Source organism: Leucopleurus acutus (genome assembly GCF_964270905.1).
Source record: "Leucopleurus acutus genome assembly, chromosome: 14".
NCBI lineage: Eukaryota > Metazoa > Chordata > Mammalia > Artiodactyla > Delphinidae > Leucopleurus > Leucopleurus acutus.
In genome coordinates, this window is record NC_139156.1 from 15,407,312 (window position 1) to 15,432,796 (window position 25,485).

Here is a 25,485-nt window from a genome sequence, read left to right on the forward strand (position 1 = left end):
GATTTCTACAATATACCTGAGGTGGTACAGTATTATTTGAAGGTAATCTGTGATAAGTTAAAGACATCATAAATTCTACAGAAAACAGTAAGAAAAAATTTTAAAGAGGTAACATTAACAAGCCAATAGTGAGAAATAATGAGTAAGATGTAATAGAATGTTAAAAATACTCAAAATTGAAAAGCTAATCAAGTGCCCATCATTCAGTAAAATGGACAAATGTAGGTATATTCACACAATGGAATACTAAACAATAATGAGAATGAATGGCCTATGAACGTGTGCAACATGGAAGAACCTCACTAACATAATTTTGAGCAAAAGAAGCCGAACTTGAAAGAGTATATACTGTATGCTTTATTTATATAAAGTACAAAAGCAGACAAAATTAACAATCTATAATGTTAGATATGGTTACCCTTGGCAGTGGGGTGGGGCTGGGAGCTAGTGACTGGAGGGGAACCTCTAGAGGGCCTCTAGTGGACTAGTAATGATCTGTTGTTTTTTTTTTTATTTGGTTGTTGGTTACACATGCTTGCTTTGTAAAAATTCAGATGATACATTTATGATATGTGCAAGTTTCTGTATAGATATTAAATATCAGTAAAAATTATATACACACACATATAAAACTTTTATTGATACTTATATATATATATGATATATATTTAAACTAAAGCCCTGATGAAAGACAACACACACAAAAAGAAGGATTTTGAAAAAAAAAAAGTTGACGTTCTATAAACTTTAAGAAACCACAGTAGGGCTTCCCTGGTGGCGCACAGATTGGGAATCCGCCTGCCGATGCAGGGGACGCGAGTTCACGCCCCGGTCCGGGAGGATCCCACGTGCCGCGGAGCGGCTGGGCCTGTGAGCCATGGCCGCTGGGCCTGCGTGTCTGGAGCCTGTGCTCTGCGCGGGAGAGGCCACAACAGTGAGAGGCCCGCGTGCCGCAAAAAAAACAAAACAAAAAAAACCACAGTAATCACTGAAACAAATACATGCATAAACAGTAAATTAAAATAGCAGAAGAATGAATTCATATCTGGGAAAAAGGTTCAAGGAAATTCCCCAAGAAGAAGCACTGGAAAATATGAAAAAGTAATTAGACACAATAAAATGAGAAGACATAAATCTAACAGAAGTACTAGATGGAAAAGATGTGATATTCAAAGAGATAAGGGATGAGAATTTTCCAAAACTGATGAACGTGAAAATTCAGGCTTAAAAAGAACAAGCGCTGAACAGAATAAATACAAATCACCTGCGCTCACCAGCCTATTTTAGTTCTGCAAAAGTTCTTAGAGATAGACTAGTCTGTCTCCTTTGTTTTAAATATAAGAAAGCTGAGGCCTAAAAAGATTAAGTGATTTGCCTGGATCAAAAAACTGCCTGTTGGCGGAGACGGAAATCATCTTAATATGTTATATTTTAAGAGTTACGAATAAGAGGAGCAAAATATAGTTTCTGACTTCAACTTTCCTACTGGTATGATTATGTAACACAGCAAGATGAACATGAACAGCAATATGAACAGCAATATTCCTGTTCAAAGAGAGAATTTTAACTCAAGTTGAAACTATGAAGGCACTACTGATTCAAGTGCCATGTAATAAGTGTTTAACAAGTGACATTTAATAAATGATTAGGCCAGGCTACAGCTGCCCACACATACCTTAAAGAAACAGTTTCAAGACAAGTCTTCTATTTCAATTTAATTACAAGACCATTACAATCATTTCAAGCCATAAAGCTTACATTTATCATATTCCTCTATTTAAATGTTTCAATATTTTAGAGTGCTTTTTGAATTATAATTTTTCTATTATATAGATCATGATATGAGGTAAATTACTTTCTTCTTTTGAAATAGAACTAATTAAACCTCTAAATGTTCATTGTAAGTCTGATACAAATTTCTAACTGATCAGAGAGGCATAAAATGTACCGAAGACCTTTTAACGTACTGAAGCATTCTTTTCTTATGTAGTACAATGAATCATTTCTGATGATGGATCAGTAGCTTGTATTAATTCAAGTATTTAAGAAGAAAAGACCTAGTCAGTATAGGAAAATGTGAGTTTAGCCCTTATTCAAATATTATAATTCTGAATTATCAAAGAAAAAAATTATATTATTTTAATGCTCATGGATCTTAAAACTGTAAATAATTCTATGACCACTTTTGATGACTTTTAAGACAATATTTTCCAGAAATATAAAAAACTAAGTGTCAAAATGAAGTCATTTGTATGTTCCAGGTTGAAACATTTTCAGAAATTTCTAACACGTTTTCTTACAAGTAAAACAACTTTATTATTACATAAAGAATTAGGCCTAGAAATATATAAGGCACAGATATTTCTTTAATATTTTGATTAAAATGAAAAAAACAAAGCAGTTGGTATTCAAATACTAGACTCAAGAGAAAACTAATTTGTTTATGGATGAGTCTTAAACTTTTTAGAGAATCTTGATCAGTTACAGCTGCTTATGAAAGTTAAGAATAATATCTTTAGTTTTCAATAAATATTAACTATTCATACTCATAAATCTGGTGACTCTAAAAGGGGAAGAATTCTTAATATTAGCAAATGTGGTTAGTAAAAATGGAAAATGAAACTAAAATAAGAAAGAACAGGCCATGAAAATGCTTCTACAAGTATTTACTGCACAAATAACTCACACAAATGTATAAAGAAACCATTAGGACATTTATTTACATAAGTGAACAAAGTATGTGAAAAAGTCACACGAAGGCAAATCAGAGCAACTCCGAACCCGTATAAGTTACTAAATGACCAACGACATATACACCCCCACCCAAAGCTGTCGACTTTTAGTGAACTGACATACTCCAATGACGACACTGTAAAATGTTACAACTCTTTGGGAAAGCAATAAGGCAAACTCATTAAGGAAAATTAAATTGTTCATACTATTCCATCTAATAATCCCACTCCCAGGAACTTACCCTAATAAAATTGAAAATAACCTAAGTATTCAGCAATAGAGAAATGGTTTAAACAAACTGAAGTAATATGATTAAGATAATCATTGTCAAAACTAAATACAAATAGTAAAAGAATATGAAATTTAAAAAATAGTCAATAAAAAAGTATAGGTGTCTTCAGACTGTAATTATGTGAACAAAAGAAGGGAAAAGAATAATACGAAATTAAAGTTCTGAAGTCACTGTATCAGGATGGTGAGGATTTGGTAATTTTTCCATTTGGCAACATTTTCTTCAATGTTTTCGATAAAAGAAAAAGATCGGTTACCATTTTAAAAAGTCACTTGTCTTTTCAAAAAATTTATACTCTTCTCCATTAGTAAATTATACTTTTTAAATTTTAAGTTGAGAAATAGAGCAGAGAGGCCCTAGTTGTTTTATATTCCTCTATTTGGACCTTAGCTGGCAGTGTATGAAGACATACTGTAACCTGTACCACTCCAACAGAAAGAGGCAGCCACTGCCACCTTTGGTTACACAAACTGCAGGGCACTAGATATGAATATGTAAAACTGTAAAAGCTTCAGTTTACAACTTTGTGTGTTTGGTGTTTTATTTAAGGCATTATGATAATTAAATCTTCCTTATAATTTTCTGTGTCATACTAGGAATGTTTTAATATTTCCATTTCCACTTGAAAAATGTTGCCAATACGCTGAAAGTGTTCTATTGAAGCATATAACTTTTTATATTGAGTTTATATTAGGTTAACCACAAATAAGATCACGTTTGTTTACATATTTAAAATTTATAAGTTAGAGGTTGCAAAGCAACCACCTTTAAAAGAAAGACAATCCATAAAAATGTAAAAACTCTTATATGATGAAAAATTTAACAAGTCTTCCTTTTGAAACTATTTATTTGGATAAACGCAGGGGGATTTGAAAATTTCTACAGATGCTGCATTATATATTGCTTTCCTATAACAAAAATATGACGTACTCATTACATATGAAATTTACTATTTCAGAATGTGACTGTTTTCAAAACTATGGTAGAGAGGGACAGGGAACTTTCAGTAGGCTACATGAATGAAAACGTTTGAGAATAACTGTTTTTAAACATTTCGAGCAGAAGGGATTAACTGGAAATGCAGGGCAGCAATCTCAGCATCTATAAACATCACTTGAAAGAGCAAATTGAATGCAAAGTATCATGGGAATTAATACCCTATAAAGATGTATGAACAAGTACTAAAGAATAAAGAAAATAAGTTTTTCATTGAAGGTATTCTTTAGCTTAATTTTTTTTAGTTAGGTTATTTAGTAAACTGGTACAGGGTGGTCGACTGTACTGATTAAATTACCAGGAAACTATCTCATAGCTGCCAAAACATAAGCCATAGGAGCTGTTCTGTGCTAATGGGAGAGTAGAGGTGAATTTAATTAAACATTTAGTCTTCTATTTACATTCCATTAGTGGTAGCAGCAATAATTTGGTTCTTCTACAAATATTTACGATAGAAGTTTATTAGCTTCTAAGATCTAAACAAACACAGCTATTACCAAGATAAGTGCAGCCTTATCAAAGAAATGTTCTTAATAATCATAAACTCTCCAAAACATGAGTTAAATAATGGCTTTTTCAAACATAGTTAAGGAATTTCAATAACCAGAGTCACGAGGAAGCCAAAATAAAGTCAAAGAAACTAATATACATTCACTTTGTCACACCAAAGAAACATTTAGCTCATATTTTTTTTTCCTCTGATTAGAAAATGTGGTCAACTTTTTCACAGGAAAAGACTTTGATGAGAGATCAAAATCAGAAAGTTGATTTTCCTGAATCCAATCTAACAACATAATAACATCCTAGAAGAACATTCTATAGTACAGCAAGAACTGAACAACTGCAAGCCTATTTATAATGTACAACAGATAAACTGTGCACCGTAGAAACCATAAATGATGGACATTTTTCCTCATGCAAAAAAAGAAAAGAATCGTTTGTCTTGGCACACACACAGCTTGTCATTCTGCACACAGGATGCAAATGTCAACCAGGAAATGAAGACAACCCCAAGCCAAACTTAAAATGTCTTAATCACATCATCTTCTCCCTTTATCTCATTTAGAGTTATGTACTCACAGCTCAAAACTGGCTCATTAGACTCCTCAGGTTTTGATTTTTTAAGTGCCGTCTCTGCTGGGAGAAGGGATGAGCACTGCTCAAGAGACTGTGCAATGTCGTCAATTGTCCATTTGTCTTCGGGAAGGGCGTGCTCCTCCAGTGTAAAGGGTCCCTGTTTGGTGCGGGTCAGCTCTAGCACATTGGCACAGGAAGACAGTTCTATGGCAACAAAAGGTGAAAGGAAAACAAAAGATAAATGATTCAGCATTTCATTCAAATACTGAAGCAACATAAAGGATCCAGTAATTCAGTATTTCATCGGCTATAATTTTGCAAATGACAGAACTCGATTCAGACCTCTCAAAACCACCTCAAATGTAAAACTGTAATTATCCATTATAATAGCCAAGAGCCTTGAGATTAAGAAATGATTAAGGAGCAAAATAACATTTAATAACTGACCTAATAAACTGCTTTAAAGTCTACAAGGAAGTTGCACACTCTTCTTATTTAACCCATGAAACAACCCCATGAGGTTACTATTCGTCTCACTTTGGGATGAGGTAATGTGACCTGTCCAGTGTCACGACTGCCAGAAAATGGCAGGGCCAGAACTGCAACTTCCTGGCTGTTTCTAAGACTATGGTTTCCAGTTTTCAAAAAAAATTTGACTTGTAGCGATAAAAATAACTTTTAGAAGGCTTAATCTTTTCTTCTTATCCTTACTTTGAGTTAAAATATTTTATACTTGAAAAAAAATGTTGCTCCTGAGATTCATTATTCACATCTTCATTTTCTATTCCTTTTTCTCCTCTCTCCCATTACAAGCATTTCACTGCAGCTGCTTACGCTGATAACTGTCTTCCATAAACCTATAACGCTTCGAAGGTGGAAGGGCAGCAAGAATCCAGTTCCTAAGGCCAGTACTCAGAGACATGGAAAACGGAAAATTCCTTCTTCCCATCAAAAAGGAATATTATTCTCTAAATGATAATTCATAATTCATCTTTATGCTTACCTCTGCCAATGTCACTGACCAAGCTTCTGATATAAAAACCTCCTCCACATTCAACATCTGGAATGTTAACAGTGACATGGTAAATTGCTAACCGCCTATGAAATCCACTTTACATAGAAATGATGCCCCTAAACAAATGTAAAAATGCACTATGCAAACAATCGAGTGATAAAACATTTATGCGCTAAAATATAAATTATTCATCCAGTAGCATATGTGTTTGTGAGACTGCAAAGTCAGAGTGTGGAGAAAGCAAACAGCAGAAACTCTTGAACACATTTTAAATTACATGGCAAGTCATACCACTTTAATACTTCAGTCTTGTTCATTTAATAGATTTTAAATAGTTAGAAATCTCAGCTTTGCTATTATGAGCTGCAGATTTAAAAAACTATTTTCAGATTTGTACATCTTTTTCATTTAATAGGCTTTAAATGGTTAGACATCTCAGCCTTGCTATCATGAGCTGTAGATTTTTAAAATATTTTCAGATTTGTACACTCAAAAAACACAACAAACAAAAAAACCCTTTTCAGTGACAGGAATTATGTTTGGGGTGATATACTACATGGAGAACTCCGCATATTTAAATGTTCTCTTGGAAATATTCCTGAAAAAATCATGAAATAACTTAAAATTACACAATGTACCAGAACTGAATGCATAACTAAACATCTTCTTAACGCAGTATAATACAAGTTTATTGGTTAAGAGCAGGGCTCTGGATTATTTTTATTCATCCAGAAGACATCCTGAAAAGAACTGTATTTTCACACAAAAGGACTACTTTCTGTTTCTAGCTTAGCATACAAATAAAGCTATTTGAGGGAATTTCTACATCCTTGCACTGTATTTGACTTTGGTGAAAAGAGTCAAATTTGGACTACTACAAATTCCAGTGAACAAATGCAACTGGAAAAATTTGAGGTTTTTTTACTTTCATAGATAATATCTATTGTGCCAACACAGAGCCCGCATTTTCATGGAATGGAGTGAAACATTTTTTAGTATGTTTGTTTCATTGTTCGCCTAATATTTTAGAATCAGGAAACTTAAGGAGTGACTTTTTAAGAAAATTGTACAAAACCCACAATCTACAGGAACTTAATACACACTAAATAATAATGTCAATGGGCAAAAAAGCAATGAAGTTCAGGAAAAAAGGTTTTGGGAAATTATGTCTACAAGGAATCCCATTCAGTATGCACCATGAAATTGGGAGCAGGGTCAATTTCAGGGAGCCTGAGGATTAATAAGAGCTACAGCTTTTGATTCTCCACAGCTCTTATACATTCAGGGCTTTAGCTAGGAGATCATAAAATTTCCAAACAATAGAAAAAAACTTTTTCGGTTTTAAATTTATTTCAAATATGGATTATAGATAAATTCAAATCGATAACTTGAGTTAAAATTTACCACATGTCTAGGAATACACTTCTGCCTTACCCATTACTCCTATATTTTCATGATCTTTAGCAGTGATTTATTGGTGACAAAGAAGGGGGGGGGTCACTCCACTCTTAGAATTTCTTGTCCAAAAACTGAAAATGCATCGTTTTAAAAGGACAAATTAATGTCAATAAAAAACTGAGTGTAAACTATCAGGTACTAGCCAAAATGGGGAACAAGTATCCATAAGATAATAAAATACAAAATTTTGAAAACAGGTACTCCTTACCTATTCTTCCCCATAGAGATCCAAAGTATGTTACTTCCAACTTTATAGTAAGATAATATAATATATGAAAAACTCACACTATTTAGGACATTTCTGAACCTCCATATAGCTATAGGTATTCTCATTATTTGTGCTGTCAAAAAGGTATTAACAAATTCTAACCTTCTTTAAACTCAAATTTTTAAAAATCTCCAATATCCTAGGGATCCATTAACATTACACAAAAGTAGCCAAATATAAAATAAAGGCACATGTAAATACAAATGTTCTCAAATTTCTCCATCTTACCTAATGTGAAAAATGGTGGCTGGAATTTTTGAAGGGAAAGACTGTACACGGTAACTGGCCTGGCAGGTTTTGCTTCTACTACTTCACCTCTCTTCATCAAAGTTGAAAGTCTCTGTCCATCTTTCTTTAATGCAGAATAGCTTGCAAGGTACAAGAGGGAGACAGGAAGAGAAGGAGGGAGGAAGAATAGAGAGAGATTGAGAAAGAAAGAGAGAATAATTCCAGATTACAGCATGGAAAGAAAGGATGATTAGCAGCTCTTTAAACTGAAAATCCTTCTAAGAATGAACTAATTTTTTCTTCTAATCTACTTCACAATGGTGTCACATATAGAGTTCCTAAATATCTTTGAGGCTAATACAGCTCATTCTGGCACTCAGTGAGCAATGTTGTCAATATTTCTCTTTAACCATCTTCCTGGAGATGGTCTATTCATGTCTTCACTAGTCCTCATTCTGGGTTAAGGGTCTCCAGTCACAATGATCTCAGCTATATTTCCTTGAAACAATATATTTCCATTATAATAATATTCATTTTCAAATATAAGTTACCAGAATGTTTCCAAAGAGCAAATAAACAAATAACAGATCTTATCTTTGTGTGATTAAGTTTTACTAGACCACAAAATCCTTGGAACAATCACAGAGAAGAAAATTCTAAAACGATTCTTATAAATGTTTACTATATCTTAACAATAATGATCCAAAATAATGTTTATTCAGATCCTGCTACAATTTTTAAGTCTTCACATTTGAAGCAAAATTATGAAGAAACATTTCTCCATAGATATTTCAGTGTTCTTGAAAAAACTTAAGATGTTTTTAAAACACAAAATATATTCTAAATTCTAAAAGAACTGTTAGTAACATATCCTGACACATCCTATAAGCCATTAAAAAAAAAAAGAAGCAATTTGCTTGAAATGGTAACATACACAAAAATATGGCGAAATGGTAAATCAATATCATTATACTTTTAATAGGTTATAATTCTCATCTGTTTCATTTATTGCCGAGAATTGTGAAGTATAAGATTCTGGGTCCAAAAGGAATGGGCCCAACACCTGACAGGAAGTGCCAACTGGACTCTGAATCACAGCTCTGATGCCTGTACCAGACTGGACTGGTCCCTTCACAGCAATTCTGGGAAAAGTGACATCTCTGCTCTCCAGAACTGCCCTGATGTCTACAGATGGAATCAGAAGAACCAATAAATCCTGGAAGAGCACAGATGTCAGGCTGTGGCAATATCCAGAGACAGAGGAGACTACATCCCACTACCTCTTAGAGAGTGTCAGAAGCTCTGCATCCTGTCTGAATCAGGTTCACCTTACTTGATCAAACCTGCCTCACCATATAGTAAAAGGAAGCCTCTCCTCTTTTCTTTTTTCATTAAAGTGATGTTAGCCACTGGAAAATAAAATTAAACATTTATTCAAATTCATTAATTGAACTTACAGAGGAGGTACTTGCATTATATTCCCAGTAAATTTCTGTAGAATGCCTTCAATATCTTCCTGTGTTATTTTATCTGCCAAAAATGAACCAAAAAAGTGACACTAAAACAACCACAGAAGTACATGTGCTATTTTTACAGCACTGACAACTCTGAAAATTAAAAAAAATTTCCAACAAAGCATTTATTACAATGTACGTTTTGCAGGTCAAATTCTACCTTGTTGAGATGGATAAAATACATGCTAATGAGATAAAAGGGGGAAAGTTTTATATCGTCCAATATTAAGACTAAATTTAATTTCCTTTGCTTCATTTTTTTCTCCATTAAAAATGATCCAATCATCTTACATGCATTTACTACATACTTACTATGGCCTTCAGAAGACCTGAGAAAAATGTTGCATAAAGCTATCAGAATGGTCCTGCAGTGATCAGAAAGTAAGTAGAAAAATACCTGTAAAGTTCATTTCTAAGGTTTTCCAGGCATCAAATATTATAAATAACTGAATAAATTATTGAAGATTATCAAGTACTAACAACATTTAAAATTTTACCTGATAGATTTCAAAACTGTTGTATGGTATGGTATACATTTTCCACACTCACATTAACTTTGTCCCTAAGTAAAGTTGTATTTATGTCTCCTTCACTGCTCTTGGAAGTACAGTCAGGAGTCTGATTTTTGCCTCAAAAATAAGCCAGTGCAAAAAGAGAATATACATAGCAAAGATTTTATCTGTCTTAGTCAGATAAAGCTTTTCAGCTTGTATTTGATACTCTTTCAAACAAAATGATGCAATATTAAAGTACTGTTCTATAATTTTAACAACTGAAAACTATAACACACTGAAATTCAATATTTGGGATTTTCACATATAGATAGATGACTATCCATATTTCATATTCACTAATAAACTAAGTTACAGAAATATTCTATAACTTGTTTAGGTTATAGCAATGGAAAGAAATTACAGTCTTCTTTTTCACTTTGTAGGAAATTTATTTAAACTTTTTTATTCTGGTGTATACATGTCGAAGGATTTGATTTTAATTGAACAATATTAAACAAAAACTAACTAATGTGCTTTGAATTACTGTTCGAACACCAGAATAAAAATTAAAAGACAGCATGGAACATGTCCAGATTTCAACATCAATGCAGCAAGAGAGTCTTAACTTCAGTGTGACCTTGATCCTTACAAGCTAAACATGAACAAAAGACCAGAATCTACTAGACTCAGAGGAGAGCTACGGAACTCAAAAGAATTTCTCTAACACCTAGCTCCAAAAAGGCAGATCTGAAAAGCCTATTCTGTTCAAACTGCTTTTCAAACAGATGTATCTCATGATATGAATGGATTTTTCCATGAAAATTTTTTACTCTACTGAAACATTAAAACATAATTACTGGTGGCACCTTAGTTATGCAAAACTTCCAAATCTGGACAGCCAACATTACCACCATGCTGGCAACTGCTGAAAGAGATGCCACTGTTGATAAAATTGCTATAGTTCACAATCTAGTCTGCCACACATTTTAAAACTAAGACCAAACAGCTTTCTACTTCCGCCAAATTGGTCTCTTTACTGACATTCCTGCCAATGCGTGCTCCTTTGTCCTGCTTCAGTGGCTCTCTTTTACTGATATTCCCTCCCACAAGGTGACAAGATGTACTCTTTCTCATTCTACTTCTGCCATGCATCCTAGGCATTTATGGTTTTGCTGTTCATTCTGAAATTAATCATTCACAATTTTTAACTGTTACCTACTACATATATGTAGGTATTACCTCACCAATGGAATTCTTATCTCCTTAAAGGCAAAGATAGCTTTTCCTCTTACATAATGCACACAATTAAGATGGTACTAAAGACATTCTTGCTGAATTTAATTTGCTGATGAATAATAGAATCTCAAGGTTAAAAGAGCATTTAAAAGTCACCAAGGAATCATTCATTTGATGTTCAAATCACCAGACAGAAAGCCTGTGCAGCAAGTTATTTTACAATAAAAGCAAATATAATATTTTAGATATTTTTAATATGTAGTGAAGCATGCTGGCTATATCTGAAACATGATACTAGTCTGATCCAAATAATAACAATTGTCCCTGTAAGAATAAAGACTCTACCTCCAAAGGATTTAAAAAGAAATCAAGAATAAAATCTCTAAAGCAAGTATATCCAATAACTGGCCAAAAGAAGGACCTTTGGTAGAAGATGATAGGTACGACAGAAGTACCATAGAACTTGAGTAATTATTCTTTGTTTAGCAAATTAATAAATCATCAATGTGATAGTATTCATTTGAAATTAATTTTTTTAAAAGTCACTCCCATAAAATTAATATATACAAGACCATGTTACATGTTATTATTTGCTTAAAATTTATTGGCTCTTCCAGTGAACTTCCAACATGAAAGCTGGTACTTAACTGAACTATGGAGTTAAAAGCAGGATGATGGATTTAAAAACGATATTCAGGGACTCCCCTGGCAGTCCAGTGGTTGAGACTTTGCCTCCCAATGCAGGGGGTGTGGGTTCGATCCCTGGTCGGGGAACTGAGATTCCACATGCCTCATGACCAAAAAACCAGAACATAAACAACAGAAGCGTTACTGTAAACAAATTCAATAAAGACTTAAAAAAAAAAATTCACCCAGGATAGAGTTAAATGGTTACTGGACAAGCCTTGTCACCAAAAGCAGCTGTTAAACTGGAAAAAATACAGCAAACAATTGTTTTCAAACATTAGACAACACATAGCAAGGACTATCATCCCTGAGAGAAGAGGAAAAAAACAAGGTAAGGCCCACAGTCACTTGCTTTTGCTTGGGGGTGCTTTCTGAACTGTACTGCAGGGAGGGGAATAACAAACAAAGCTCTGAGCAAAGATCAGAATTTGGGGAAGCGGCAGCAGCTGGAATTTGAGAGCATTACACAGAGAAAGTGATGTCTATAGGGGTCCACTTGAAACTGGCTAAATTCCAAGCTGTGCATATATATAGTGAGTCTTAACAAAGTTAAAAAAAGAGCTACTACCACACCTCTTACAAGGCTGGAAGATGTCCAAATTCCAACCCCTCAGAATGAAGAAACTTTGCTGAAGACCCCAGCACTCGATAGACACCCAAGAAAAGCCATGCCTTTGGAGTAGGGCTAATGCAGACCTGAAAAAAAAGTCTACTTTAGACCCATCCTAACAAGGAATCTATACAAAAGCGACTAGAATTAATAAGTGAGTTTAGCAAGGCTGAAAGGCATAAGATTAATACACAAAAGTCATCTCCATCTATGTATATCTAGCAATGAACTATCAGAAATTGATATTTTTAAAAATCCAATTTATAATAGTGTTAAAAAAAGAAGTACTTAGAGATTTCATATACAAAAGAAGTGAAAGATTTGTACATTGAAATCTATAAAAATATGGTTTTATTTTTGTAACTTTTCTCTAAGTTTGATATTATTTCAAAATAAAAAGAAAAATAATAAAAAATAAATAAATAAAGAAAAAGAAAAATCTTAAAGGAATACAATGAACAACTTTATACCAATAACTTGGAAATTTGAGATGCAATGGACAAATTCCTAGGGGAAAAATTATCTAGAATGACACAAGAAATAAAAAATATTAAGTTTGATAGCTAGTAAAGGAATCTAATCCATGATTAAAAGGCTTCCTAATAAAGAAAACTCCAGAATCAGATGTCTACCAGTAAATTCTACCAAACAGTAGAAAAAGAAATAATGCCAATCTCACATAAATTCTTCCAGAGAATAAAAAAAAGAGAGAGAGAATACTCCCCATCCCATTTTATGAGGTTGGTATAACCTTGATATCAAAACCAGTCAAGGACATTAAGAGAAAGGAAAAATACAGGGTAATCTCACTCATAGACAAAAATGCAAAAATTCTAAACTAAATATTAGCAAACTAAATCCAACAATTTATGTAAAGGATAGCATATTATGATCAGGTTGGGATTATTCTGGAAATGTAAAGTTAGTTTAATATTTGACTAAGGAGGAAAATCAACAGATACAAAAAAAATTTGATAAAATTCAATGGCTGCTCATGATTAAAAAAACAAACAAATGGCAAATTAGGAATAGAAAACAATTTCCTTACTTTGATAAGAAAGCTATAAAAAAACCTATAAAAGAAAATCTATAAAAGTAAGGTAGCAGGGCCTCCCTGGGGCGCAGTGGTTAAGAATCCACCTGCCAATGCAGGGGACACGGGTTCGAGCCCTGGACCGGGAAGATACCACATGCTGCAGAGCAACTAAGCCCATGCGCCACAACTATTGAGCCTGCACTCTAGAGCCCGTGAGCCACAGCTACTGAGCCCGTGTCCCACAACTACTGAAGCCCAAGCACCTAGAGCCCGTGATCCACAATAAGAGAAGCCACTGCAATGAGGAGCCCACGCACCGCAACAAGAGTAGCCCCGGCTCACCAAACTAGAGGAAGCCTGCGCGCAGCAACGAAGACCCAACCCAGCCAAAAATAAATAAATAAATAGAAAAGGTAGGAAAACTTGCTCTTTCAGATAACAAGACTCATTCTAAAACTATAGCAATTAAGATAGTTTGGTATTAGCACAAAGATTGATTTTTAATAAATGGTGAAAAACACTGTTTAGAAATAACAGAAGGTGTCAGGATAGAGAATAAAAGAAAGGGCCCTATTAATATGGTTTGAACGTTGCGTCTACTGAGCTACAGACTCATTTTCTATGGCTAAAAATATTATTTGTCTAGATAGGATAAAATGACCTAAGATCATTCACTTGCCATTTACTGCATACTGCCTTACTTTAACCAGATGTCAGTAGTTCTCAACAGGTTAATTAAGAACCGTACTTTTGATTGTTATAATGATTGGGTAGGGTGGTGACATCAGCAGCACTTAATAGGCAAGGACCAGGGATGCTGGATTTCCTGTAATGTGCAGTGGTACAGCACAGTGAACTGTCTTATGCCCTTCATGACTTCTGGAGGTCTGCCAGATGTTCATGTGGGTGAAAGTCTGTTTATAATTACCTTAGGCTAGAACATAACTCCATTTCCCATTTAAACGCAGAATTTTTTGTACAGTCTTACGTATACTGAACTTTCCAGTACTGAGTCATCAATACCACATTCCTTTCAGTCTGCATTTGACTTGTGGCATTCACAGTGATTTATGTATAAGTATCTGTTATATATAATATATATATGACTACTTCAAGAAGACTTTCCATGTAGTAATATCTGTGTATTTACATAATGATATGTCTATTTTACTATAAATTACCTTTATTTCTTCTTTATAGTCCACTTACTGTATTAACATTGTTTTTTTTTAACGTGTAGGTAGTAGAGAATATCTCTGACTTTTATTTCAGGATAATAAAGAAGCCATTAGAAAATATAAGTTATAGGTCTTAGTATTAGTTCACAGAGGGTTGAGAACATAGGTCCTAGTTCTCTATATGACACAAGTTCCTTAAGGAAACAGGGTAGGTCTTATATTTATCTTCCCCCTGGTACCCTGCTGTACAGCTTAAACATATGACAAACATTTACTGATTTACAGAAATCATACAGAAAAATCATGTCAATCAGCAAAATTCTCTGAGCTCTCATTTTCTGGGCCTACAAATACTATTCAATAAACTATAGGGAGCTCTCCCTTTCAGGGCCTAAAGAAAGTTGCTTTTCAAGATTATAATGAGACAATTTTAACAAACTAATATGCTTTCTTTCAGGTAAGTAAATAAGGTTTTAAATGATACAATACAAAGTAGAGTTTGTAAGAATTCCAAAATGCTTAAGGGCAGGAAGGAAGAGTATGTTTAAGTAGTTTCATCACCCTGGTCCTCTTTTAATATCACCTACTCAACGAACTGCACCATCATGTAACCAGTTTTACAACCCAGAAACCTAGGTCGTGGTTAACAACCTCCTCTCTGTCATTACCCCATCCAACCAAGTCTCACCAATTTCACTTCCTCACCATTCTTCTAATTATATGTGTACTGACATATACTGTAGGATACTCTGGAAATCGCTGACATCCTCCTAGGCCGCCTGAATCTTAAAAGCATTCTGGCTGAAGACTGCAGTTGGGTTTCCATTAAGTGAGCATCTGCTATTATTCCATAATAATAATAATTTCAAGGCTAATTCAACATCTATTTTTTAAAAGATTCGAAATAAATCAGTGATTTTTCTTTTCATTTTGGTGCTTGATTGATCATGCAAGATACTAAGCCACATATAAATGTTAACAGGACAAGTGAAGCTATTATGAACAAGAAGGTTGGTCTCACTACTAGGGTAATATGTAATATATATTAAGACCACTCAACACAAAAACATAGGAAAGCAGATGCTAGACTGCCTATAGGTACATTAAAAAAAGATAACATTAAGCCCAGGCACAAAAGAAACCCAGGAAGTTTACAAATAATTCACAATTGATGACACAATAATGTGGGTGAACTGACTGTACAAAAACCACAACTGCTGCATTATAAATAGCATAAGCACTATGAGAATTGCTAGGAAACCATTTATCTATCCTTTCTTAAAGTAGTGCAAGAAGGAATGGTAGAAAAATTAAGGTGGGCCCCAATGAGTTCTGCTTTACTGCTAGAGAAACAGCTTTCCTTTTGTCTTATCTTTTTACATACTCCAAAAGCATAGAAATATGATCAATTTTAAAGCACTAAACCTAGTACATTTATTTCAACAGCTAAGAGATAATTATAAAAAACAAAAACAAAACAACAACAATGGCAAGATGCAGGTAAAATCTAGCAAGAGAGTTTCTCTGCTTTGTTTCACATTCATTAGGAAAAATGTCCTAAATCCCAGCTATAAATGGTTTTTGGCAAGGGAGTTATTTGGAAGAATTCTGCACATTAAAGAAAAACTGATTATAGGAAAAGAGGTAATTATTATAAATCTTTATTAACAGACATACCAAATGAGCAAATATGTTTTTCCAACCTTCTTAACCCAAAGAAATGTACTGACAATTAAAATCACTGGGAATATGAGATTTATTTTAAATTTTGAATTCAGAGAAACTTTCTCTAAATATTAAAAACAAGGACTACCTAAGATGAACTTCATACCGTAAGGTTTTTCTTCTGTTACTTTCCCTGTAGAATCTAGCGTGTCAGTAGCTTTCCCCAGTTCACCAGTGGCAATATACCTCTAGAGGAAGAGAAACAAGGGAGAGAAATAGGCCATAAGGTAAAGAAGAACTGTTATGCATGTCTTAAAGTTTATACAGAACCTTACTAATACTACCTGATACAAAATAAAGGCAAAAATCAATAGACTGTAATTGCTTTGTTAGTTTTTTTATAAATTTATTTATTTATTTATTTTTGGCTGCATTGGGTCTCCGTACGTGCTTTTTTCTCTAGTTGCAGTGAGTGGGCTTCTCATTGTGGTGGATTCTTTTGTTGGGAGCACGGGCTCTAGGCGGGCGGGCTTCAGTAGTTGTGGCACACGGGCTCAGTAGTTGTGGCTCGCGGGCTCTAGAGCGCAGGATCAACAGTTGTGGTGCACAGGCTTAGTTGCTCCGCGGCATGTGGGATCTTCCCGGACCAGGGCTCGAACCCGTGTCTCCTGCGTTGGCAGGCGGGTTCTTAACCACTGCGCCACCAGGGAAGCCCCGCTTTGTTAGTTTCTGATATGTGGGAAGTATTGTACAGATTGAGGAACATTCACAAACTTCCCACACCAGCCAACATGACAAGGAAAAGCCTGATTTTATTGATAATCATGGCTTATAAATATACTGTTACTGTAAAAAAAAATTTTTTTAAACCAGTTTTCTACTGGGCAGTTTTGATTTTGAAGGAAAATTTTCAAATACACCTATGAGTAGAGAGAATGGTACAATAATCCCCTACCTAGTCATCTCAAGATTCAATGATTTTACCATACTTAAAAGTAAAATTAATTTTTAATTAATCAATTTATTACTTCTTACATGAAATACCAAAAGTAATCTTAGTAACTTGTTTATGCATTTAAACAAAAGCTAAATATGTAGAAAATAAGGCAAAACTAGTATAGCATAAGTAATGTACATATGTGTTTCTTAATAAAGAGAAATTGCTACTTCTTAAGCTCTCTGAAAGGATAAAAGTCACTTCTCAGAACTGCTCATTATTCACAAATGAAGAAGTAGATCACTGAGTTAACTGAGGATTGTTCTGCTTCCCATCTCAGGCCACACTTATACTACATATTCTTTGTATTCCTCTCTTTTGATCAAATTCAAATTCTATTTGGAGGTTCACATGAAGTAGTGAGAAAAATGCAAGGAATATAATTCCCACTGAAAAGAATATGTAACTTTGCAGAATTATGTTTATTAATGATAAGCTTATTACACTACCACACCGAAAACATGTGGTTTTGAATATCTTCATTAAAAAGCAATAGCTCTATACAGTTCATAAATGTAAGTCCTTCAAAATTTTCAATATAGTACTTATGAAATGTATGAATATTAATAGAGTGTAAAGAAAAGGTACAAATTAGACTACCTCTGGAGAAAGTAGATTAGAGATGCTCTAATCTCCGAGAGTTGCTAAGTTTCAGAGTGACACAGAAGTGTGACATTATTCAAGTCACACTTCAGAATTGACATTGGTTAACCTAAAAATGCTACTGTATACCTGGGGGAAATTACTGCCCTCTGAAATATCCCAGGGGAAAAGTTTGTATATCCCAATGATAACACTTGTTCAAGGGTTGGAGGGGGATACAAAGCAGCTTTCTGACAAAATGTTGGCTTTGCCTACAGGTACTATTATGGTTTATCTCTGCATATATATATATATACCTTACATACCTGTAAAAATGCTAGTTAAGAGTCTTTATATGGCATCAATGATTTCCTAATAGAATATCAACCCTTCCATCGCTCACTGGTTTCAAAAGCACATATAAGTAACCAACTTTTAATCAGCAATACAGAAAGCTAATAAAGATAATACTCCAAAACCTCATCAAAGTCTGTTACTTCAAAGTACATCTGCCACCCAGATTCTGCTGAATGACTGGTTCAAAGAAAGTATAATTTAGGGAAGAGAGTAAAGGCACTATGCATCTATTGCCTTCTTCTAGGTAATCTATATTCCATAATTAGATCAAGTTAGGTCAAAGGGATGTATTAGCCTAACCCCCTTAGAATCCTTTTACCAAAGTTATATTTCATGCAGATCCACTTCTTCACCTGTTGTAAACTATTTTGAGATCCACTATCTGTCACTCAATATTCCTTACTGTAAGAAATTTCTTTCTGACTATAATGTCCAGAGTAAAGTCTCTTCATTAAAAAACTGGCATGCTTTCTCTTTCTAATGAATGTCATATTTTTGCCTAGGCCACCAAAAATCACAGATAGAAATAAAAGCAATGAAATTAACTGTATTCAAGATTTCCAACAGAAATTGCTTGAATAAAATTAATGTCTATGGAACATGTAGCCAGAGGGACCCAAGAGGCCTGAAACTCAGGAGAGAGAGATTTGGGGATAGTGAAACACTTGAGAATAGTAATAACAGTATCTATTGAGCAAATTTGTTTAACAGGCACCGTACAGAAAACCTATATGCTTTATGCACACACTACACTCATAATCCCAAAGGAGAATGCAGTGAGAAAAAAATGACTCAAGAGAAAGTTGATCATTGGCAGAGCAAGGCTTACCATATGACAAAAGAGAAAGCTAATGACAAAGACAAGGAAGGGCTCTTTTCTTAAATCTTACTCCAATCTGATTGGGAAGGAATGCATGAAAGGAGTGGGGTCGTCTAAATAATCTGTGGTCTTCACAAAATGGAGGCAAATTAATCTCATGGCCTAAAGATTTTAGGTAAAGGTCAGCACTCCACCCATTAATTGATAGTGTTGTAGGAACTGGTATTTATTACATTGAATAGGATTCTAAGGATATTTCTTGGTTCAGCAGAAAAGAGTGCTAGGTCACATTCAATCAACAGTGTCTCTCCTTAGGACTGGATGGTGAGGCAACGGTGTATTACGATATGGCTATAACATGAACAGCGAGTATCTGCCATCCTAGAACTAAGTATTTCTACTCTTGAGGTAACCCCACTCTACACATACTAAAAGGCTAATTTTTCTAGTAGCACTGTGATGCAAATAAAAATTCATCTGTAGGGCTTCCCTGGTGGCGCAGTGGTTGAGAGTCCGCCTGCCGATGCAGCGGACACAGGTTCGTGCCCCGGTCCGGGAAGATCCCACATGCCGCGGAGCGGCTGGGCCCGTGAGCCATGGCCGCTAAGCCTGCGTGTCCGGAGCCTGTGCTCCGCAACGGGAGAGGCCACAACAGTGAGAGGCCCGCGTACCGCAAAAAAAAAAAAAAAAAATTCATCTGTAAAAGTGGAAAAAGTAAATATGAGGTCAAACAGCAGGTCTGTGCCCCATTAGAAGGCTGCAGACAATTTTTTAAATGAAAGAAAGATATCAAGAGTACACTGTACATAGGGTTAAAGTTGTTTGATAAAATTTTTGGTTCTTATACATGAATGGATATATAGAGTCATGTGTAAAATGAAATTCTTATTATGGGTCTTCCTCAAAAAATTTTTGTAAGTCACTGCATAAGATCTCCAAGATTACAGCCAGTGCTAAAAACAAAATCTATTTTTAAAAATTCATTAACAGGGCTTCCCTAGTGGCACAGTGGTTGGGAATCCACCAGCCAATGCAGGGGGCACGGGTTCGATCCCTGGTCCGGGAAGATCCCACATGCAGAGCAACTCAGCCCGTGTGCCAAAACTACTGAGCCTGCACTCTATAGAGTTCGTAAGCCACAACTACTGAGCCCATGTGCTGTAACTACTGAAGCCCGCGCACCTAGAGCCCGTGCTCCGCAACAAGAGAAGCCACCGCAGTGAGAAGCCCGCACACTGGAACAAAGAGCAGCGCCCGCTCGCCGCAACGAGAGAAAGCCCAAGCGCAGCAAAGAAGACCCAACACAGCCAAAAATAAATAAATTTAAAAAAAATTCATTAACAGCTTTTAACTACTTTTGATAAAAGTGTAATGTCCAACATACTTAAAGGTAAAATTTAAAAGATTTAATTTTTCAACAAGTACATAATCTAAAATTAAAAGTATAAGAAACACAAATAGCTAACAAGATAATAACGCTTATTTTTACTTACTTTGCGGTACACGGGCCTCTCACTGTTGTGGCCTCTCCCGTTGCGGAGCACAGGCTCCGGACGCGCAGGCTCAGCGGCCATGGCTCACGGGCCCAGCCGCTCTGCGGCATGTGGGATCTTCCTGGATTGGGGCATGAACCCATGTCCCCTGCATCGGCAGGCGAACTCTCTACCACTGCACCACCAGGGAAGCCCAATAACACTTATTTTTGAAACATGAAACACCCAAGAACTAGGTCTCTATAATAAGATGCACCTGGGATTTTCTATTTACTTTACAGTCATCTGAGGATCGGTGATTTCACTGTATGACATTCAGCTTTCCTAGCTGAATACCAAAATGGTTTGTGATAAATAAACTTAAGCCAGAGCCAATGATGTATTTATATTTCCAGTCATCATATTTCTGGAAATATGCCTGGAATTTACATGTAAAACCTTTCAACAACATATAGTGTGTTACATGTACTTGTGGTTTTGGAGGGGAGGGCTGGATAATGAATATTCCAGTGAACTTCACGTATTTTATCTTGGGAGGAAAAAGAAAACAAACACATTCCTTAATGTAAATATATCTTTTTGCTATTATTATAAAAGTGAGTTTTCATTGTAAAGATTTTGGAGAACACCAAATAATGTGAAAAAAGAAAATAAAATCATCCATAATCCTGTATCAAGGTAACCACTGTTTATATTTTAGAATTAAGAAACATATATCAAGCAACTGGCAAATCCTGTAACAGAAACAGATTCTAAACTCCATGGGTCAGTACCATGTTCAAATTTACTGTAAAACTGTCAAACTCCTCCACTCTAACACAATTTCTATACTCTGTGATTTTTCAACACCAATATTTTGAAGACTGCAGAGCAAGCTGCATGGAAATTTTTCCATTTATCTAAGGTATTAAGATCCTTCCCAACTGAAAGACACAGGTTTTTATGCCAGTTAATAACTAAAATGGGATGTCAAAGGCAACAGGCTCTCCAGGGCTTTTTATTTTAAGAAAAGCTTACTTAGACCCCTGGCACTCAGAGTATGGCCCAAGGGCCGGTATCCACCATGAGATAAGTTCAGAAAATGAAGGTGCTTAGAAACTTCTTTAGCAATTTGACATTGCCGTAACAGTTTAACTGTATTTTATAAAAGTCATCAATCAGTCTGCAATGAAATGGGAAGTTTTTTAAATGGTCTTTGACCACTTTTTTTTTTTTTTTAAAGAAACAATTTAGACAAAACCACTTTATCCAAACTATTTATATCCTGCTTGGAGCAAGGGTTTTAAAACAAATAAAAAGTTTAGTCCAGGAAATTGCTGAAATTCTTCCCTAACTAGTGGCATATTAATCTTCCTTCCACAGGCATTTTCACTGGCCCCTGGCCCCAACTATCATAACCAGCACCTAGTTGCTAATTAGAATACAGATATTATTATCTCTTTTAATGCTAGAAGAGACCCTTGAGAGAATCAAAACCATTCTTCCTAAGGAAAAACTGAGAGGCCTGGAGAGGTCAAACGCTGACATCTAGACTTGTCTTAGGGCTCCCCTGCTATTTCGATGAGGGTTCTCACTCAACAGGTTTAGAGCCTCTCCTGCCTCTTCCTAACCCCTCCTCCCTCTCCTAGCAAATACCTCGAAAGATGCTTTCGGATTTAGTCAAGGAATGATGTAACATCATCTTAAAGAGGCCCCATTCTTTTATTTAGTAAACATTTTATAACCATTGAAAAAAGCATATCTTTTGTTGGAAATTGCATGGTTTACAAAATGGTATTGCTTCTACAAAAATTCCAAGGTTTAAAAAAATCTTCTGGTCGGGCTTCCCTGGTGGCACAGTGGTTGAGAGTCCACCTGCCGATGCAGCGGACACGGGTTCGTGCCCCGGTCCGGGAGGATCCCACATGCCGCGGAGTGGCTGGGCCCGTGAGCCATGGCCGCTGAGCCTGCGCATCCGGAGCCTGTGCTCCACAATGGGAGAGGCCACGGCAGTGAGAGGCCTGCGCACCACAAAAAAAAAACAAAACAATCTTCTGGTAGAATTTATGATCTGTAAGTTCCCTTTCACTTAAGAAATACGATTATACAAAACAAAAAAACCCAAAAGAACCTAAATACATATATGTTTAAATTACGGGCATCACAAAAGTTTTGCTTCTATGAGTCAAATTTGTTTTTAAATCACTAATTTATAGTCTCAATACTTTGAATCTCAGATATCATGATTATAGACATTGTGTTTAATACTCAGTGTTGACATTCATGCAATTTATACAGCTTATTTTTGAATTGATAAAATCCAACACATAGGTCATTAAGAAAACACTGAAGAAAAACAGAACCATTCCAGTATTCTTACCTTGGACCCTGACAACATACTGGTCAACAGTTTTGTTCCCCTTCCAATTCCAACCACTACAAATCAAAGAAAAAAATATCATGACACTCTATTGTAAACCTAGGTTTTAAAAATGTTTTATGACATACATTGGTCATAATTTCTTGGCATATGTAATGTGAAGTTGGAAAACCATTTATTTAGCATAATGTGAGGGCTCCTATTACTCCAATCGGTTGAACTTGTCCTGCAAGTAAGAAATTCTGAAGTGCAGGTGGGAGACTTTTTTTCCTTTTCCGAAGTGTGAAACATACCAGAAACCTCAATCCAGACAATTAGATAACAAAAAGTTTTGGAAAAACCTCAAAGGACTCACTGGAATTTTATATGGGCATCAGTGAAAATACATGGTACAATTAATCTTGGTATGATAAAATATTTGACAAAGCAAAAGCCATCATCATAACTAATGAACCATTTAAAGATGATTAGTGCCCAGTAGCATACAATCAAGAAAATAAAAACACAAATCAACCCAACACAAAAAAGAATACAGGGTAAAATGAGAGCCTGGAGAGTGTATGTTCGTGTAGGCCGTACACAAAGTACAATAGCTCACGTCTCCTCAATTTCAAACATTATCCTTATGACAACACATTTCACCAGCCGAGGATGAGAGGACATAATCATTTCTTCACCTAATAGCATGCAAATTTTTGTAAGAATTGAAGTATTTTTCATTAATGGATACAATTTTGTAAAAGAACACAATATAACCACCACAATTCAGAATTATAAGCAACAAGGAGAAACGATTGGCAAGCTAAAAGAATTATCATGAATATTTATAGCAGATTCACTGAGTTTACTATGAATCAAATTCTACTCTAGATGTTTTCCATTCATTAGTTCATTTAATCCTTATAACAACCCTGAAAGATAATACAATTATCCCTATTTGATAGGTGAGGAAACTGAGGCATAGAGAGACTAAGAACTTTGCCCAGCATCTCACAACTAGTAAATGGTGGAGTTAAAGTTCAAACCAGACTAACAGCAGACCCCCTTCCTCTCATCCTCCCTGCCACCTTACTCATCTAGGCATTCTTCCCACTGCCGCCAGCCTAAAGCAGCCTATATACTGTAAACCTAGCTATTCTACATCTTATCCCTTCCGCTCCCAATTCATACCATTTCTGAAAACCTATACTGCACAAAGCCCCCAAACAATCCTCAATAGGGTCCCAATGCCTACAGTACCAACTTCTTAGTAAAGTATTCAAAGTCCATCCTTTGCAACACAGCTCACATCCCAACTCCTTCATCAAGTCCATCCCAAACCCCCACCCCTCTCAGCTTCTCTGACAGGCATATTGGTTCAAGGACCAACATAGAAACTGTCTGCCTTCAGGATCCTCTGTTGAGCATAGCACCCTTAAAATAACAGCAGCTGCTGCTGAGGCAAAAACTTTGTACAATAATAAAAGATTCAATTCAATTTTATTCCATTCAAGAATCCCCAATCAATATTTTGCAAGGAGCTACCATGCACTCAATGCCAAGAAGAACACTTTTAATGGAACAGCACATTTCCTGACTTTGAAAGAGCTTATAATCTCATGGGGAAAATACAATACAGATAAGGGAAACTGCAAGTGTTCAAAAACCTGTTGCCTGAATTAATGAGTGAATAACTCTAAATAACAATACAACGGTATATGACTGTGTCAAAATGAACACAGAGAGAATGAATAACTGCTGTAGGAGGTCAAAGGAGGGAGCACTCTAAATGGCTACAGAGGCCAGAGAATGCTTCATTCAAACATTTAGTGTGAGTTAGGGATTAAAGGATGTACAGGATATGAAGATGCAGACAAGAGAGAAGCATGTTCTAAAGAAGGAACAAACTGACAAATTCTCAGATACAAGGATGAGCACAGTGGGTTTCTCAACCAGAGTGCAGGGCGTCTTAAGAGCAGGCTGATGTGTTTGATTCTATCATGGTATAAATGCTGGACTGATGATGATTTCTCTGCTAGTTCAGTGATCCAGAATGAAACAACAAGGCATCTTAGAGTTACCCAGCTTAACGCTCTCATTTTATACCCAAGAAGACCAAGGTCCATTGAAGTTAGGTGATTAGTGAAAGCAGAATTTTAGGAAGACTAATACAGAAGTGGTATATAGAAAAATTAACTGGAGTTGAGACCTAGCCAGCCAGCAGCTTTTCATTCAAGGGACAGTTTATGGGACAGAATTTTTATTCAGCTTTTTCCCATTCAACCATTCAAAATTTTGTTGTATAGGTACAGAAATAAATAAGACCTTGTTTTAGCCCTCAGTGAGTTAACAAAAACAAAGAATACAGTGAAGTTTTACATTGGCAATATAAAAAAGCAAGTGGGCAGGAT

General features: G+C 35.4%; 1 protein-coding gene across 1 annotated transcript in view; it reads right to left on the reverse strand.

The window, feature by feature from the left end:
- Window positions 1-3,733: 3,733 nt before the first annotated feature.
- Window positions 3,734-25,485, reverse strand: part of TRUB1 (TruB pseudouridine synthase family member 1) — a 29,263-nt gene continuing 7,511 nt past the window's right edge. Inside the window, exons 3-8 of the mRNA XM_082854985.1 lie at window positions 23,096-23,151; window positions 16,654-16,735; window positions 9,525-9,597; window positions 8,068-8,207; window positions 6,102-6,158; window positions 3,734-5,302 (exon numbers count right to left, since the gene is read on the reverse strand). Coding sequence (XP_082711111.1) covers window positions 5,043-5,302; window positions 6,102-6,158; window positions 8,068-8,207; window positions 9,525-9,597; window positions 16,654-16,735; window positions 23,096-23,151 — 668 coding nt within the window. The 3' untranslated portion in view covers window positions 3,734-5,042. The remainder of the gene's footprint in view (window positions 5,303-6,101; window positions 6,159-8,067; window positions 8,208-9,524; window positions 9,598-16,653; window positions 16,736-23,095; window positions 23,152-25,485) is intronic.